At 45.8% G+C, this 19,665-nt stretch overlaps 2 protein-coding genes across 2 annotated transcripts in view; both read right to left on the reverse strand.

Annotated features, from left to right (window-relative positions):
- Nucleotides 1–8,136, reverse strand: part of otud7a (OTU deubiquitinase 7A) — a 243,612-nt gene extending 235,476 nt beyond the window's left edge. The window contains exon 1 of the mRNA XM_045689748.2: nt 7,809–8,136. The gene's annotated coding sequence lies outside the window, so the exon portion shown is untranslated. The remainder of the gene's footprint in view (nt 1–7,808) is intronic.
- A 4,464-nt stretch (nt 8,137–12,600) lies between these two features.
- On the reverse strand, nt 12,601–16,447 carry LOC106587995 (transcription initiation factor IIA subunit 2). The gene is made up of 4 exons (XM_014176656.3): nt 16,244–16,447; nt 13,903–14,007; nt 13,152–13,278; nt 12,601–12,931 (listed from the first exon to the last, which is right to left on the reverse strand). Exons 1-4 carry the CDS (start codon nt 16,313–16,315, stop codon nt 12,909–12,911), a joined length of 327 nt encoding a protein of 108 aa, XP_014032131.1. The 5' UTR covers nt 16,316–16,447; the 3' UTR covers nt 12,601–12,908.
- Between the last annotated feature and the right edge of the window lie 3,218 nt (nt 16,448–19,665).

Here is a 19,665-nt window from a genome sequence, read left to right on the forward strand (position 1 = left end):
GTCAGGTGGATGGATCCAGGTACTGGTATGGTCAGGTGGTTGGATGGATCCAGGTACTGGTATGGTCAGGTGGGTAGATACAGGTACTGGTATGGTCAGGTGGGTGGATGGATCCAGGTACTGGTATGGTCAGGTGGGTAGATATAGGTACTGGTATGGTCAGGTGGGTGGATGGATCCAGGTACTGGTATGGTCAGGTGGGTAGATACAGGTACTGGTATGGTCAGGTGGATGGATCCAGGTACTGATATGGTCAGGTGGATGGATCCAGGTACTGATATGGTCAGGTGGGTGGATGGATCCAGGTACCTGTATGGTCAGGTGGGTGGATCCAGGTACTGGTATGGTCAGGTGGATGGATCCAGGTACTGGTATGGTCAGGTGGGTGGATGGATCCAGCTACTGGTATGGTCAGGTGGGTAGATACAGGTACTGGTATGGTCAGGTGGATGGATACAGGTACTGGTATGTTGAGGTGGATGGATACAGGTACTGGTATGGTCAGGTGGATGGATCCAGATACTGTTATGGTCAGGTGGATGGATGGATCCAGGTACTGGTATGGTCAGGAGGATGGATCCAGGTACTGGTATGGTCAGGAGGATGGATGGATACAGGTACTGGTATGGTCAGGTGGGTGGATCCAGGTACTGGTATGGTCAGGTGGATGGATCCATGTACTGGTATGGTCAGGTGGATGGATACAGGTACTGGAATGGTCAGGTGGATGGATCCAGGTACCGGTATGGTCAGGTGGATGGATACAGGTACTGGTATGGTCAGGTGGGTAGATCCAGGTACTGGTATGGTCAGGTGGATGGATCCAGGTACTGGTATGGTCAGGTGGGTGGGTGGATCCAGGTACTGGTATGGTCAGGTGGGTGGATGGATACAGGTTCTGGTATGGTCAGGTGGATGGATCCAGGTACTGATATGGTCAGGTGGATGGATCCAGGTACTGGTATGGTCAGGTGGATGGAAACAGGTACTGTTATGGTCAGGTGGATGGATCCAGGTACTGGTATGGTCAGGTGGGTGGATACAGGTACTGGTATGGTCAGGTGGACGGATGGATCCAGTTACTGGTATGGTCAGGAGGATGGATACAGGTACTGGAATGGTCAGGTGGGTGGATACAGGTACTGGTATGGTCAGGAGGATGGATACAGGTACTGGTATGGTCAGGTGGGTGGATTCAGGTACTGGTATGGTCAGGAGGATGGATCCAGGTACTGGTATGGTCAGGAGGTTGGATCCAGGTACTGGTATGGTCAGGAGGATGGATGGATACAGGTACTGGTATGGTCAGGTGGGTGGATCCAGGTACTGGTATGGTCAGGTGGATGGATCCATGTACTGGTATGGTCAGGTGGATGGATACAGGTACTGGAATGGTCAGGTGGATGGATCCAGGTACTGGTATGGTCAGGTGGATGGATACAGGTACTGGTATGTTCAGGTGGATCCAGATACAGGTATGTTCAGGTGGATGGATACAGGTACTGGTATGGTCAGGTGGATGGATACAGGTACTGGTATGGTCAGGTGGATGGATCCAGGTGCTGGTATGGTCAGGTGGATGGATACAGGTACTGGTATGGTCAGGTGGGTAGATCCAGGTACTAGTATGGTCAGGTGGATGGATCCAGGTACTGGTATGGTCAGGTGGATGGATCCAGGTACTGGTATGGTCAGGTGGGTGGATACAGGTACTGGTATGGTCAGGTGGATGGATCCAGGTACTGGTATGTGCAGGTGGATGGATAAAGGTACTGGTATGGTCAGGTGGGTAGATGGATCCAGGTACTGGTATGGTCAGGTGGATGGATCCAGGTACTGGTATGGTCAGGTGGATGGATCCAGGTACTGGTATGGTCAGGTGGATGGATACAGGTACTGGTATGGTCAGGTGGGCAGGTGGATCCAGGTACTGGTATGGTCAGGTGGGTGGATGGATACAGGTACTGGTATGGTCAGGTGGATGGATCCAGGTACTGGTATGGTCAGGTGGATGGATCCAGGAACTGGTATGGTCAGGTGGATGGATACAGGTACTGTTATGGTCAGGTGGATGGATCCAGGTACTGGTATGGTCAGGTGGGTGGATACAGGTACTGGTATGGTCAGGTGGATGGATACAGGTACTGGTATGGTCTGGTGGATGGATACAGGTACTGGTATGGTCAGGTGGATGGATACAGGTACTGGTATAATCAGGTGGGTGGATCCAGGTACTGGTATGGTCAGGTGGGTGGATGGATACAGGTACTGGTATGGTCAGGTGGATGGATGGATACAGGTACTGGTATGGTCAGGTGGATGGATCCAGGTACTGGTATGGTCAGGTAGATGGATCCAGGTACTGGTATGGTCAGGTGGATGGATACAGGTACTGGTATGGTCAGATGGATGGATACAGGTACTGGTATGGTCAGGTGGATGGATACAGGTACTGGTATGGTCAGGTGGGTGGATCCAGGTACTGGTATGGTCAGGTGGATGGATACAGGTACTGGTATGGTCAGGTGGATGGATACAGGTACTGGTATGGTCAGGTGGGTAGATGGATCCAGGTACTGGTATGGTCAGGTGGATGGATGGATCCAGGTACTGGTATGGTCAGGTGGATGGATCCAGGTACTGGTATTGTCAAGTGGATGGATACAGGTACTGGTATGGTCAGGTGGATGGATCCAGGTACTGGTATGGTCAGGTGGATGGATACAGGTACTGGTATGGTCAGGTGGATGGATACAGGTACTGGTATGGTCAGGTGGGTAGATGGATCCAGGTACTGGTATGGTCAGGTGGATGGATGGATCCAGGTACTGGTATGGTCAGGTGGATGGATCCAGGTACTGGTATGGTCAAGTGGATGGATACAGGTACTGGTATGGTCAGGTGGATGGATCCAGGTACTGGTATGGTCAGGTGGATGGATCCAGGTACTGGTATGGTCAGGGGGATGGATACAGGTACTGGTATGGTCAGGTGGATGGATCCAGGTACTGGTATGGTCAAGTGGATGGATACAGGTACTGGTATGGTCAGGTGGATGGATCCAGGTACTGGTATGGTCAGGTGGATGGATCCAGGTACTGGTATGGTCAGGTGGATGGATCCAGGTACTGGTATGGTCAGGGGGATGGATCCAGGTACTGGTATGGTCAGGTGGGTAGATCCAGGTACTGGTATGGTCAGGTGGGTGGATCCAGGTACTGGTATGGTCAGGTGGGTGGATGGATCCAGGTACTGGTATGGTCAGGTAGGTAGATCCAGGTACTGGTATGGTCAGGTGGATGGATCCAGGTACTGGTATGGTCAGGTGGGTGGGTGGATCCAGGTACTGGTATGGTCAGGTGGGTGGATGGATACAGGTACTGGTATGGTCAGGTGGATGGATCCAGGTACTGGTATGGTCAGGTGGATGGATACAGGTACTGGTATGGTCAGGTGGGTGGATCCAGGTACTGGTATGGTCAGGTGGGTGGATGGATCAAGGTACTGGTATGGTCAGGTGGGTGGATGGATCCAGGTACTGGTATGGTCAGGTGGATGGATCCAGGTACTGGTATGGTCAGGTGGATGGATCCAGGTACTGGTATGGTCAGGTGGGTGGGTGGATCCAGGTACTGGTATGGTCAGGTGGGTGGATGGATACAGGTACTGGTATGGTCAGGTGGATGGATCCAGGTACTGGTATGGTCAGGTGGATGGATCCAGGTACTGGTATGGTCAGGTGGATGGATCCAGGTACTGTTATGGTCAGGTGGATGGATCCAGGTACTGGTATGGTCAGGTGGGTGGATACAGGTACTGGTATGGTCAGGTGGATGGATCCAGGAACTGGTATGGTCAGGTGGATGGATACAGGTACTGGTATGGTCAGGTGGATGGATACAGGTACTGGTATGGTCAGGTGGGTAGATGGATCCAGGTACTGGTATGGTCAGGTGGATGGATGGATCCAGGTACTGGTATGGTCAGGTGGATGGATCCAGGTACTGGTATTGTCAAGTGGATGGATACAGGTACTGGTATGGTCAGGTGGATGGATCCAGGTACTGGTATGGTCAGGTGGATGGATACAGGTACTGGTATGGTCAGGTGGATGGATACAGGTACTGGTATGGTCAGGTGGGTAGATGGATCCAGGTACTGGTATGGTCAGGTGGATGGATGGATCCAGGTACTGGTATGGTCAGGTGGATGGATCCAGGTACTGGTATGGTCAAGTGGATGGATACAGGTACTGGTATGGTCAGGTGGATGGATCCAGGTACTGGTATGGTCAGGTGGATGGATCCAGGTACTGGTATGGTCAGGGGGATGGATACAGGTACTGGTATGGTCAGGTGGATGGATCCAGGTACTGGTATGGTCAGGTGGATGGATACACGTACTGGTATGGTCAGGTGGATGGATACAGGTACTGGTATGGTCAGGTGGGTAGATGGATCCAGGTACTGGTATGGTCAGGTGGATGGATGGATCCAGGTACTGGTATGGTCAGGTGGATGGATCCAGGTACTGGTATGGTCAAGTGGATGGATACAGGTACTGGTATGGTCAGGTGGATGGATCCAGGTACTGGTATGGTCAGGTGGATGGATCCAGGTACTGGTATGGTCAGGTGGATGGATACAGGTACTGGTATGGTCAGGTTGATGGATACAGGTACTGGTATGGTCAGGTGGATGGATCCAGGTACTGGTATGGTCAGGGGGATGGATCCAGGTACTGGTATGGTCAGGTGGGTAGATCCAGGTACTGGTATGGTCAGGTGGGTGGATCCAGGTACTGGTATGGTCAGGTGGGTGGATGGATCCAGGTACTGGTATGGTCAGGTAGGTAGATCCAGGTACTGGTATGGTCAGGTGGATGGATCCAGGTACTGGTATGGTCAGGTGGGTGGGTGGATCCAGGTACTGGTATGGTCAGGTGGGTGGATGGATACAGGTACTGGTATGGTCAGGTGGATGGATCCAGGTACTGGTATGGTCAGGTGGATGGATACAGGTACTGGTATGGTCAGGTGGGTGGATCCAGGTACTGGTATGGTCAGGTGGGTGGATGGATCAAGGTACTGGTATGGTCAGGTGGGTGGATGGATCCAGGTACTGGTATGGTCAGGTGGATGGATCCAGGTACTGGTATGGTCAGGTGGATGGATCCAGGTACTGGTATGGTCAGGTGGGTGGGTGGATCCAGGTACTGGTATGGTCAGGTGGGTGGATGGATACAGGTACTGGTATGGTCAGGTGGATGGATCCAGGTACTGGTATGGTCAGGTGGATGGATCCAGGTACTGGTATGGTCAGGTGGATGGATCCAGGTACTGTTATGGTCAGGTGGATGGATCCAGGTACTGGTATGGTCAGGTGGGTGGATACAGGTACTGGTATGGTCAGGTGGATGGATCCAGGAACTGGTATGGTCAGGTGGATGGATACAGGTACTGGTATGGTCAGGTGGATGGATACAGGTACTGGTATGGTCAGGTGGGTAGATGGATCCAGGTACTGGTATGGTCAGGTGGATGGATGGATCCAGGTACTGGTATGGTCAGGTGGATGGATCCAGGTACTGGTATTGTCAAGTGGATGGATACAGGTACTGGTATGGTCAGGTGGATGGATCCAGGTACTGGTATGGTCAGGTGGATGGATCCAGGTACTGGTATGGTCAGGTGGATGGATACAGGTACTGGTATGGTCAGGTGGGTAGATGGATACAAGTACTGGTATGGTCAGGTGGATGGATCCAGGTACTGGTATGGTCAGGTGGATGGATCCAGGTACTGGTATGGTCAGGTGGATGGATACAGGTACTGTTATGGTCAGGTGGATGGATCCAGGTACTGGTATGGTCAGGTGGGTGGATACAGGAACTGGTATGGTCAGGTGGATGGATCCAGGTACTGGTATGGTCAGGTGGATGGATACAGGTACTGGTATGGTCAGGTTGATGGATACAGGTACTGGTATGGTCAGGTGGGTGGATCCAGGTACTGGTATGGTCAGGTGGGTGGATCCAGGTACTGGTATGGTCAGGTGGATGGATACAGGTAGTGGTATGGTCAGGTAGGTGGATCCAGGTACTGGTATGGTCAGGTGGATGGATACAGGTACTGGTATGGTCAGGTGGATGGATCCAGGTACTGGTATGGTCAGGTGGATGGATCCAGGTACTGGTATGGTCAGGTGGATGGATACAGGTACTGTTATGGTCAGGTGGATGGATACAGGTACTGGTATGGTCAGGTTGATGGATACAGGTACTGGTATGGTCAGGTGGGTGGATCCAGGTACTGGTATGGTCAGGTGGGTGGATCCAGGTACTGGTATGGTCAGGTGGGTGGATCCAGGTACTGGTATGGTCAGGTGGATGGATACAGGTACTGGTATGGTCAGGTGGATGGATACAGGTAGTGGTATGGTCAGGTAGGTGGATCCAGGTACTGGTATGGTCAGGTGGATGGATACAGGTACTGGTATGGTCAGGTGGATGGCCTCAGGCGGTGAAGCATCAACACGTGGTGTAAACATACATAGTAAACACAACTCTAGTCAGATTCACAAAACCCTATGCTCAGGAAATCCTAGACAACAACACAACACTTGAACAGCTATGCTGTACCTCATCCAAGCAGAATACACAATGTAGCTAGGTGTACATGATAACACAGACAGACAATCAGAGAGCCATTGTAACAGATGAAATGGAAAACATGAGTATGTAGATGACATGTCACACGTCATTATATCCAATAGGCTTGTCACAGAACAACGTGGCTAGCCAATCACTTCACAGAAAGGAAATAACAGGACTGCAATTCCATAGCAGTGATCAAGCAACCACATCCAGACAATGAAGGCCTTTACAAGTATGTGTTACTTTATCATGATACGCTGAGCCATTTGAAATGACGACTGAACTCAAAGACACACATCGACGTCTCACTATGGACATTATACAGCCTACCTATCGTTTACTGAGGCCTATAAACATGGTCACACGGTTTTATTAAAAAATATATTAATAAATCCTATTGGTGCTGGTCGTCGACAAAAGAAGGCAGAATAATGTTTCAAATCAATGCACAGTTAAAGGTAGGCCTATCTGTGCGTTTTGTGTCGCAGAAATAAACAAAATCCCATAAGGTTACAGATAATGAATGGTGAGACGGGTATCAAGTATGTCTCATGCTATAGCAGGACTGTGATTACACATCTATATTGTGTTTTCTGGATGCATTGGGTTTTTTTTTACGCATGGTCTATTCCTATGCTTAACGACATGTTACGTAGACTAGCGTGTTGTATGAGACTGCCTTCATACTAAAGGTTACTGTAGACTACTCCGAATAGAATCATCACATTACCCTGAGCGTGTAGTCTACGTTGGGTAGCCTAGGTACTAACATCCTCATGAAAAGATAAAGCTCTGTTACTTCATGACAGAAAAACGACGGGGCCCCGTAAAATATCACGTTTGGTTCACCCTGGCCCCCAAAAATTCACACGGTGTTTACCTTAAAGGCCACACTGTTGAGATCGATATCTCTTTGTACCATTCTCCACATATATAACTGCATTTACTAATCTCATCATAGACTACGGTATAGGCTATCTACCCAACATAATAACACTTTTATCCAAAACCGTGCATAGACTCGACATGCAAATCTACAGGACCAACCGGGTGCACCTGCCTAACGTCTGCAGTGATGGGAAGGAAAAAGATGACAGCATAAAATATTTACTATATCCAGACTAGTATTAAATCCACATAAGGCATCAACTCACCGTGTGTTTAGTCACTGTCTCCCGTCATTATTTGTTTAATCCTCACTGGTCCCTTGTATCTCTGTGTGTTTCGTGTTTTATTTTCCCTGTGTGATAAACATGCCCGCCAGACTGTCTGTCTGTGCTCCTCTCATCCTCCTCCCGTCATTCTGTCTCTCTCTCCGCCTGCTGCTGCAGCACTAAAGTCACTCCCACCGTTCCGTTCCACAGCATGACGTCAAGGATCAACAGCGTCCACCCCTCCTTTAATGCCATTGACTATTTCCCTTGCCTCTCTCTCTCTCCCTCTCTGTCTCTCTCTCTCTCTCCATTTCTCTCTCTCTCTCTCTCTCTCTCTCTCTCTCTCTCTCTCTCTCTCTCTCTCTCGCGCAGTGTCTCTCTGTCTGTCTGGCAACCGAATTGAGAACCCGCCGGCCGATTTGGGCGCTTGTCTGGTTGTAGGCTTAAACCAACATAATTTAGGAGACGGGATTCTTCTTGAGTAGTGTGATGGTTACATAAATGGCGCTGGTACTTATACACTGTGTTACTATGCTTAAACTAGGCTTCATTATTACAGCAAGGGGCACACCAGTGGATGGCGCTTGTCGGATCCCGGCAGGCTGAAAGACCGTGGATAGACAGTGCCGTCATGTTTTCGAGTGGCTACATTGTTGCTCTGTACATCAATGGCATTGTTCTGTATTTGAATGGCTGATGATGTGCAGTACAGCGATAACCATGGCCTACTGTAGTCTCACATAAAAAAAAAGAAGAAAAAAAAGAATTCTAATTCTGTCTGTGTAGTCATTCGTTTTAATTATTAGCCCATATAATTTTCATTAAAACCAGAAATAGGGACTAGACACATATACATTAACATCTTACCAGCCAATCACAAGTTGATGTGTGTCTGATGTCTCATGTGGACAGAAAGGACACATTTATTTTTTTATTTTACCTTTATTCAACTAGTCAGTTAAGAACAAATTCTTATTTTCAATGACGGCCTCGGAACAGCGGGTTAACTGCCTTGTTCAGGGGCAGAACGACAGATTTCTCCCTTGTCAGCTCTGGGATTCTGTCTTGCAACCTTTCGGTTACAAGTCCAACGCTCTAACCACTAGGCTACGCTGCCGCCCCATCCCAACAGAAAACAGTCAATGCAATATTCATATGACTATAGACTATATATACAAACGTTTGTGGACACCACTTCAAATTAGTGGATTCGGCTATTTCAGTCACATCCGTTGCTGACAGGTGTATAAAATCAAACACACCGCCATGCAATCTCCATAGACAAACATTGGCACTAGAACGGTCTTATTGAAGAGCTCAGTGACATTCAACGTGGCACCGTCATAGGATGCCACCTTTCTAACAAGTCAGTTCATCAAATATCTGCCCTGCTGGAGCTGCCCCGGTCAACTGGAAGTGCTGTTATTGTGAAGTGGAAACATCTAGGAGCAACAATGGCTCAGCCGCGAAGTGGTAGGCCACACAAGCTCACAGAACAGGACCGCCGAGTGCTGAAGTGTATAGTGCGTAAAAATTGTCTGTCCTCGGTTACAACACTCACTACCGAGTTCCCAACTGCCTCTGGAAGCAACGTCAGCACAACAACTGTTGGTCAAGAGCTTCATGAAATGGATTTCCATGGCCGAGCAGCTGCACACAAGCCTAAGATCACCATGCGAGGAGATGCCAGGAGAACGCTACCTTCCCCAATGCATAGTGCCAACTGTAAAGTTTGGTGGAGGAGGAATAATGGTTCGGGCTAGACCTCTTAGTTCCAGTGAAGGGAAATCTTAATGCTACAGCGTACAGTGACATTCTAGATGATTCTGTCCTTCCAACTTTGTGGCAATAGTTTGGGGAAGGCACTTTCCTGTTTCAGCATGACAATATCCCCGTGCACAAAGTGAGTTCCATACAGAAATGGTTTGTTGAGATTGGTGTGGAAGAACATGACTGGTCTGCACAGAGCCCTGACCTCAACCCCATCAAACACCTTTGGGATGAATTGGCACGCCGACTGTGAGCCAGGCCTAATCGGCCAACATAGATGACCGACCTCATTAATGCTCTTGTGGAAGCAAGTCTCTGCAGCAATGTTCCAACATCTAGTAGAAAGCCTTCCCAGAACAGTGGAGGTTGTTATAGCAGTAAAGGGGGGACCAACTACATATTAATGCCCATGATTTTGGAATGAGATGTTCGACGAGCTGGTGTCCACATACTTTTGGTCATGTAGTGTATATTATTAAACATTAGGAACACCTGCTCTTTCCCTGACAGACTGACCAGGTGAATCCAGGTGAAAGCTATGATCCCTTATTGATGTCACCTCTTATATCCATTTAAATCAGTGTAGATGAAGGGGAGGAGACGGGTTAAAGAAGGATTTTTAAGTCTTGGGACATGGATTGTGTATGTGTGCCATTCAGAATGGGCAAGACAAAAGATTTAAGTGCCTTTGAATGGGGTATGGTAGTACAGTAGGTGCTGGGCGCACTGGTTTGAGTGTGTCAAGAACTGCAACGCTGCTGGGTTTTTCAACACTCAATAGTTTCCTGTGTGTATCAAGAATGGTCCACCACTCAAAGGACAGCCAGCCAACTTGACCCAACTGTGGGAAGCATTGGAGTCAACATGGGCCAGCATCCCTGTGGAACGCTTTAGACGCCTTGTCCCTGCCCCGACGATTGAGGCTGTTCTGAGGGCAAAAGGGGGACAACTCAATATAAGGAAGGTGTTCCTAATGTTTTGTAAACTCAGTGTATATAGCCTAGTCAGGTCCAAAATTATTGGCACCGTTGATAAAGATGAGTAAAAAAGGCTGTATAAAAAACAAAAAAATCTGCTTTATTGTATGCTCTAAAAATTGGGAAATTATATTATTTTATACTAACACAGAGAAAGATATTTTTGTTTCACAAGTAATACTTTTCTCTCTCTGAAAAAAATAGAGGTCAAAATTATTGGCACCGCTGTTTTCAATACCTCGCGATGATAACTGAGTCTTTTTCTAAAAATCGTTAATGAGATTGGAGAAAACTTTGGGAGGAATCTTAGACCATTCCTCCATACAGAATCTGTCCAGATCCTTGATATCCTTTGTCTGCTCTTTGACTGTCTTCTTCAATGGGGACAATTATGGACTGTCTTCTTCAATGGGGGTCCATGAGGATGAGATGACCATTGCAAAATGTTGATTTAGTCGTCAATTTCTTTGTGAAATTTTATGTGTGCTATTATCTTGCTGGAAGATCCACTCGCTGGTAGAAGGAAAACAGGTTTTTGGTTAAAATGTCCCGGTACTGGGTAAAGTTCATGATGACGTTGACCCTAACAAGGGCCCCAGCACCAGTGGAAGCAAAACATAAAATATCCACCACCATATTTTTTACAGTAGGTATGGGATTATTTTCTGCTTATCACATCTTTCTTTCAACACCAAACCCTGGCCAAAGAGCTCTATTTTCATGTAATCTGACCATAACACCGGATCAAATTACATTTGTTAGATGACATGAAAATAGCAAAAATAATATTCATATAGTCTATAGACTACTAACTCGGCCATCTGAAACTTCATATGAGCAGTCTCTTTTTGCTCCTACTCATTCAGTCAAGCCTCTCTTCCTGTCATGTGATATTTCAGCTTTATAATGCCATTCGCTCCTACTCATTCAGTCAAGCCTCTCTTCCTGTCATGTGATATTTCAGCTTTATAATGCCATTCGCTCCTACTCATTCAGTCAAGCCTCTCTTCCTGTCATGTGATATTTCAGCTTTATAATGCCATTCGCTCCTCCTCATTCAGTCAAGCCTCTCTTCCTGTCATGTGATATTCAGCTGTATAACGTCATTACCACACAACAGTACATTGGAGTGGGAAACACTACTCTAAACTGACTCCTTATCAGTCTTCTCATCTGGGCAGTCATCTTTCTCCCGATCCTTCTCTTCCTCTCCTAGTGATTTGGGTCACAGCTGGTCTGCCAGAGGGAATCTGAGGTGGGGGGGGGTGAGTTGGTACCTTGGCCTGGCTGAGTGGTGAGAGAAACAAACAAACAACCAGCCACTAGCCTGGCTGTATAATGTATAGGAAGACATGGCATGAGAATAATAGAAGTGGTGGCTAAAGCATATATAGTGTGGGACTAACCACCACAGCAGTATTGTGACACAAATACCTTTGTACAACCCATTCTATATAACTGAACTAAAGGACTATCGCCCCCGTAGCACTTCTTTCATATGTATATACTGTGTTCTAGTCAAGGCCTTCCTATGCATCTATTGCTATATACACTCTTCTATCCTACAGATATACTATATCCACACTGTACATAATGTCTATACATAATCACATACGTATTTATACTACGGACATTGCTCGTCATAATATTTATACTTTTCTTAATTCCACTCTTTTCCTTTTAGATTAGTGTGTATTGTTAGATATTACTGCACTGTTTGGGAGCTAGGAAGACAAGCATTTCGCTACACCCACAACATCTGCTAAATGTGTACGCGACCAATACAATTGGATAAGCTTCTATCCAAAGAACACAGACAGTGGATAGCGATACAAGTCCAATACCAGCCATTGCAGTTGAAGCAGAGCCTTTACAGAGCAAGTCATTGTCAAGAGGACGGTCACGTGTGTTTTAGGAGCAGAGGATCCAAGATCACTCCGTTGCGGATGAGTAAGGAAGTTATACTGTAAAAAAATTAATAAAAAAAACAGTTACGTGACATTTGTTTCAAATGCAGTTTCTCCCCCAGAAATAATAAGTCTCCATATTTTAAATAAAAGTTTATTAAAAGGTTAACAAGCTCAACAGTAACTAAACTGAAAAGGCAGTTCTAAGAAACAAATGTATTTAAAAAAAAGTCATGCAAGCAATATCCAAGGCTTTGACTGGTCCATTCACTCCCATTGATTCAGATGGTGGTATATACACACACATAAGGGTTTAAGTGTATCTTCTTTACAGCCATTACTTTAATAAATTATATATATACAGTCCTGTCTGTCTGTGATATGGGGTGGTCTCTCTCCACCCTCCTCTTCATCAGTAACGTCTCAGCTGATGCCATGGACTTCGTTCACTCTGCAGCATTACCAGTGTCTGATAAGAGAAAAGAAGCTGGTCAGGTAAGTCTGGTAATAAATTGTGCATTTCAATGAGAATCTGCAAATGGGTGGTCTAAATTAAAATCAAACTACTGTGTGAGAAATAGTCATTCACTTTGTCTTATACTTGGAAGAGAAGTGTGCAATCTAGTTCTAACGGAGTCTGTTTGAAGATGAAGAGAAAATGGCCTGAGAAATAAAAAAAGTGAGCTTACTTTTCCCATCGCAGGCGACTATCTTGACTTTGTCCACCTTGACCAGATCTGTCACCTCCCTGAACTCCACATCATTCAGAACGAAGGTCCACACATTGTCACAGAATCTATAGGTGTTTAGTGACCCCTAGAGGCGAGAGAATGTCACAACACATTAAAAAGGTGTACAAAGCAGAATGGCATTTTAACCAAATGATGTATTAATAAAACAACGTACAGCTATGATTTCAGCTCATTTTCAACCAGGGATGGGAAAGCTTATCTGCAAGGCTTACGTGTGGGTGAAGGCTTTTGCTCCAGCCAAAAACAGTCATCTGTTTCAACTAACCAATTGTGTACATATCAATTATATTACATTCTTCCACTACTTATTATCTGACTTTGATTATATTGATATTGTACTGCACTGTTGAGGGAGCTTGCAAGTAAGCATTAGGCTGCACCGTTTATACCAGTTGTAAACTGTGTACGTGACGAATAAACTTCGATTTGATTTAACCATAACCTTCAATACAGTCTTTGTTGAATCAGCTGTGATGTTGCTTTGGCTAGAGAGAAAGCCTGCACCTGTAGCAGCCCCCGCACCCGTATTTGTCCCTTTTTTTAAGGTAGGCGCAAACAGGGGAGTAATAATTAGTCCAAACAATTGCAAACAGTTTTGCCCATGAAAACAAGAGTTTCTATTAGAGAAATTCAGGTCGGTCTCTTCCTCGTTTCGTTTGCTTCCTAGTGAACACAAGCCAGTCCTCACCTTAAAGTTGACCCTGTTGCGAACCCGGTTGGCCAGCGCTGTGTTGATGGCTTTGTCAAACTGGAGGAGAACTTGAAGCGCCAACTGCGGCGTGATCTGTTGGGTCTAGGAAAATAGGTAGACAACCGTTTCTCATTTCATCATGACTCAAGTTAACATTGTAAGAAATATACTGCTCCAAAAAATAAAGGGAACACTTAAACAACACATCCTAGATCTGAATGAAAGAAATAATCTTATTAAATACTTTTTTCTTTACATAGTTGAATGTGCTGACAAAAATCACAAAAATAATCAATGGAAATCCAATTTATCAACCCATGGAGGTCTGGATTTGGAGTCACACATAAAATTAAAGTGGAAAACCACACTACAGGCTGATCCAACTTTGATGTAATGTCCTTAAAACAAGTCAAAATGAGGCTCAGTAGTGTGTGTGGCCTCCACGTGCCTGTATGACCTCCCTACAACGCCTGGGCATGCTCCTGATGAGGTGGCGGATGGTCTCCTGAGGGATCTCCTCCCAGACCTGGACTAAAGCATCCGCCAACTCCTGGACAGTCTGTGGTGCAACGTGGCGTTGGTGGATAAAGCGAGACATGATGTCCCAGATGTGCTCAATTGGATTCAGGTCTGGGGAATGGGCGGGCCAGTCCATAGCATCAATGCCTTCCTCTTGCAGGAACTGCTGACACACTCCAGCCACATGAGGTCTAGCATTGTCTTGCATTAGGAGGAACCCAGGGCCAACCGCACCAGCATATGGTCTCACAAGGGGTCTGAGGATCTCATCTCAGTACCTAATGGCAGTCAGGCTACCTCTGGCGAGCACATGGAGGGCTGTGCGGCCCCCCAAAGAAATGCCACCCCACACCATGACTGACCCACCGCCAAACCGGTCATGCTGGAGGATGTTGCAGGCAGCAGAACATTCTCCACGGCGTCTCCAGACTCTGTCACGTCTGTCACGTGCTCAGTGTGAACCTGCTTTCATCTGTGAAGAGCACAGGGCGCCAGTGGCGAATTTGCCAATCTTGGTGTTCTCTGGCAAATGCCAAACGTCCTGCACGGTGTTGGGCTGTAAGCACAACCCTCACCTGTGGATGTCGGGCCCTCATACCACCCTCATGGAGTCTGTTTCTGACCGTTTGAGCAGACACATGCACATTTGTGGCCTGCCGGAGGTCATTTTGGAGGGCTCTGGCAGTGCTCCTCCTGCTCCTCCTTGCACAAAGGCGGAGGTAGCGGTCCTGCTGCTGGGTTGTTGCCCTCCTACGGCCTCCTCCACGTCTCCTGATGTACTGGCCTGTCTCCTGGTAGCGCCTCCATGCTCTGGACACTACGCTGACAGACACAGCAAACCTTCTTGCCACAGCTCGCATTGATGTGCCATCCTGGATGAGCTGCGCTACCTGAGCCGCTTGTGTGGGTTGTAGACTCCGTCTCATGCTACCACTAGAGTGAAAGCACCGCCAGCATTCAAAAGTGACCAAAACATCAGCCAGGAAGCATAGGAACTGAGAAGTGGTCTGTGGTCCCCACACCTTTTATTGGGGGTGTCTTGCTAATTGCCTATAATTTCCACCTGTTGTCTATTCCATTTGCACAACAGCATGTGAAATTTATTGTCAATCAGTGTTGCTTCCTAAGTGGACAGTTTGATTTCACAGAAGTGTGATTGACTTGGAGTTACATTGTGTTGTTTAAGTGTTCCCTTTATTTTTTTGAGCAGTGTATATACCTAGCTACTGTTTTCAGATGAGTAGCTAACAGTAGCTGGCAAAGTATAGTAGCTTGTGATTGAGAAGTGCTGGAGTGAAGCTTGAACCAGAAATCCTGAATTTACTGAGCTAATGCACCACCATCACCTAGTCGCGCATACGCGGATAACAGCTAACTAATGAGCCAGTTACTAGCTATCAGAGAACTAGCAATGAAAATGTAGTGAATCCAAATAACGTTAATCACTACGAACTTCGGTGAAACACATTAGCCAGCTTCATTTAGTCAATCAAAACTGAGCCTGTAAATGAGCTTTCTCGAACTAATATTTTAGCTTGCTAGCTTCTTCGTTCAAATCAGACGTCACTGCAGCCATTTATGGAGATGCTTCTTGTTAGCGTGGCTAACTAGTTAGTTAGCTATGTAGAAGACGAGAAGGTAACTAGCTAGCTAACCAGTTATTTCTCGTGAAAGATAACACCTTTCAGATATCGAAGTTTACGATGGATAATGTGGCTTCATAATTAGCTAACTTAACTTGCTATCCCAAACAAAGTGCAACTAGATAACGTTAGCTAATTATCTAGCTAGCTTGGAAGCTAGCATAGCTGCAGTTTACCTGAATTAGCTCGTCAAGGCTCTCTTGCAGACTGTTTCCTAGCGTCGTATTTCTGTAGAGCTGGTATGCCATTGTAATAAATGAATTTACTAGTAAGATTGTGCAATTGCACAATTCACTACCAAAGTACGATTTACTAGCGGTGTTTTCAGAAACCGACCTGTGAGCCCCCGACTACGGAACACCGCGGAGGACAAACACAATATTACGTATCGTATATTCCCCCCAGAACGTCCAGCAAGCCTTTATACCGGTAAGAACCGCTAGATGGTAGCAGATGACAAAAGAACAGGGTGATTCACTAGAACTGTATCTGTACTGAAGAAAGAAAAGTCTGCAAGGGTACTGTTATCTGTGGATAAGAGACGGAAGACACACTATTGATTGTGTATATTGTTTTTATTGACTGACAAAAGGTTTGTGTCAATGCAATATTATTATTTTTTTTAAGTATATATTTTTTTCAACAATTATACAATTATCTTAATGAAATACTTTTTTAGATTCCATCAGTTGAGTACAATTTCAAAAGCAACAAACAAGCATGTTATGAAAAGGAATATAAACTGTAAAGTACTTTTTTTTTGTGAATACTTAGATATTTAAGTACTTTTGAAAATGATGTATTATCAACAATACTGTTTATAAAGACTAATGATGTTAACTCCCAAATCCACCATTCATATGTTTTCCCCCCACGATAAGACTTCCACAGTAATCTCTTACATTAATCAGTAAAGAGCAGTCTCTCAGCTTTGTGATACGAAAAAAAAATCACTTTTTTTTTATCACACTGGAAGAGACAGTGTCAAGGCTAATGCTAACAGAACAGAGTTATTCGTTAGAGATGCCAGAGTAGGATAAATGCATCTGCCCACAGATGCCTGAATAAGCATTTATATATACAAAACACCAGATAAATCATGGTTAGAGCAAGAGGAGATTTTGTCAACTTCATTTCAACATTATACATGGTTGTTTTGGTAATGCATAGATCTATTGAAGGAGCGGATTTGAAATGCCACTTTTTTTTAAAATTTCTTTCTTCTTTTACAGAGAATACAAATAAAAGGAAATTACATTGTAAATATGTCAGAGCAGGTAATGCAATTATTTGGACAAAGTCGGGGACTGGTGGGCTCAACATAAACCAAAACTATTGACATTGATCTATGTATCTATCTATTCAGTTTCCCCCAGAATAAAAGTCATTGAGTTCAATTAACTTATTTATATGTCCTTACAGTGGTATGTTAATAGAGGAGGCGGGGTTTACAGTGGTATGTTAATGGAGGAGACGTGGTTTACAGTGGTATGTTAATAGAGGAGGCGGGGTTTACAGTGGTATGTTAATGGAGGAGACGTGGTTTACAGTGGTATGTTAATGGAGGAGACGTGGTTTACAGTGGTATGTTAATGGGGGAGGAGGGGTTTACAGTGGTATGTTAATAGAGGAGGCGGGGTTTACAGTGGTATGTGTTAATGGAGGAGGGGTTTACAGTTGTATGTTAATGGGGGAGGCGGGGTTTACAGTGGTATGTTAATGGAGGAGGCGGGGTTTACAGTGGTATGTGTTAATAGAGGAGGAGGGGTTTACAGTGGTATGTGTTAATGGAGGAGGCGGGGTTTACAGTGGTATGTGTTAATGGAGGAGGCGGGGTTTACAGTGGTATGTGTTAATAGAGGAGGAGGGGTTTACAGTGGTATGTGTTAATGGAGGAGGCGGGGTTTACAGTGGTATGTTAATGTAGGAGGTGGGGTTTACAGTGGTATGTGTTAATGGAGGAGGAGGGGTTTACAGTGGTATGTTAATGGAGGAGGCGGGGTTTACAGTGGTATGTTAATGTAGGAGGTGGGGTTTACAGTGGTATGTGTTAATTGAAGAGGCGTGGTTTACAGTGGTATGTTAATGGAGGAGGCGGGGTTTACAGTGATATGTTAATGGAGGAGGAGGGGTTTACAGTGGTATGTTAATGGGGAGGAGGAGGAGTTTACAGTGGTATGTTAATGTAGGAGGCGGGGTTTACAATGGTATGTTAATGGAGGAGGTGGGGTTTACAGTGGTATGTGTTAATGGAGGAGGTGGGGTTTACAGTGGTATGTGTTAATGGAGGAGGCGGGGTTTACAGTAGTATGTGTTAACGGAGGAGGCGGGGTTTACAGTGGTATGTGTTAATGGAGGAGGTGGGGTTTACAGTGGTATGTGTTAATTGAGGAGGAAGGGTTTACAGTGGTATGTTAATGGGGGAGGCAGGGTTTACAGTGGTATGTGTTAATGGAGGAGGAGGGGTTTACAGTGGTATGTTAATAAGGGAGGAGGGGTTTACAGTGGTATGTTAATGTAGGAGTTGGGGTTTACAGTGGTATGTTAATGGCGGAGGTGGGGTTTACAGTGATATGTTAATGAAGGAGGTGGGGTTTACAGTGGTATGTTAATGGTGGAGGAGGGGCTTACAGTGGTATGTTAATGAGGAGGCGTGGTGCAGAGCAGTAGATGATGATCAATAGAGAAAACAGGAAGGAAATGGGTACTACTTCCTTCATTTAATTACTGTGTCAAACTGAATTACATAACCAATCACAAAACAAGCACACAGCAGCAGATATGGCTTATCTACTGTGTGTGTGTGTGTGTGTGTGTGTGTGTGTGTGTGTGTGTGTGTGTGTGTGTGTGTGTGTGTGTGTACACCAAAGTGTTTCCATCACAACATCACAGCTCAGCTCAACATTTAGTCTTTTCGCTTTTGTTTAACGCTTTTCCTTTCGACACGTGACTTTTTACTTTGGAGCTCAATCTCCACAACAGTCCCACTGGCACCCCTCTGTTACTTACTGACCGTTAGAACACACACACACACACACACATTAGATCTCATTCAATCAGTTGCAGATAAAGGAAAGCACACTGCAGGTTCACAGAGAATGTTGATCCTACCAGAGGTGTTAATCATACAGAGATGGCGTCCCTCTCACGGACATAGAGTAGCTACTGTATTATAGACACAGTACAGATGTAGGTGCTTCATTTGATCACCCTGTTGCAGGATAACTTTACATTTAAAACGTGTAGTGTATTTGAGGTCTAAAAGGCTTCTGAAGTTTGTAATTTCCAATTTGGAATTTCAGACTTGATTTTCCGTTACGATAAATGTATCAACCGCTACGAAAATGTCCATTAATTATAATCCACATAATAATTCACATTTCCTGTTGCTGCAGGATTATTTTCCTGCTGTAGCACACTGGCTCAAATGAAGTCCTTACATCTGTATCCTTGTAGCCACAGTAGCCTCTGCCTTGTAGCCACAGTACCCTCTGTCTTGTAGCCACAGTGGCCTCTGACTTGTAGCTACAGTGGCCTCTGACTTGTAGCCTCAGTAGTCTCTGTCTTGTAGCCACAGAAGCCTCTGCCTTGTAGCCTC

The sequence above is a fragment of the Salmo salar genome, chromosome 11 (genome assembly GCF_965601325.2).
Source record: "Salmo salar chromosome 11, fSalSal1, whole genome shotgun sequence".
Lineage (NCBI taxonomy): Eukaryota > Metazoa > Chordata > Actinopteri > Salmoniformes > Salmonidae > Salmo > Salmo salar.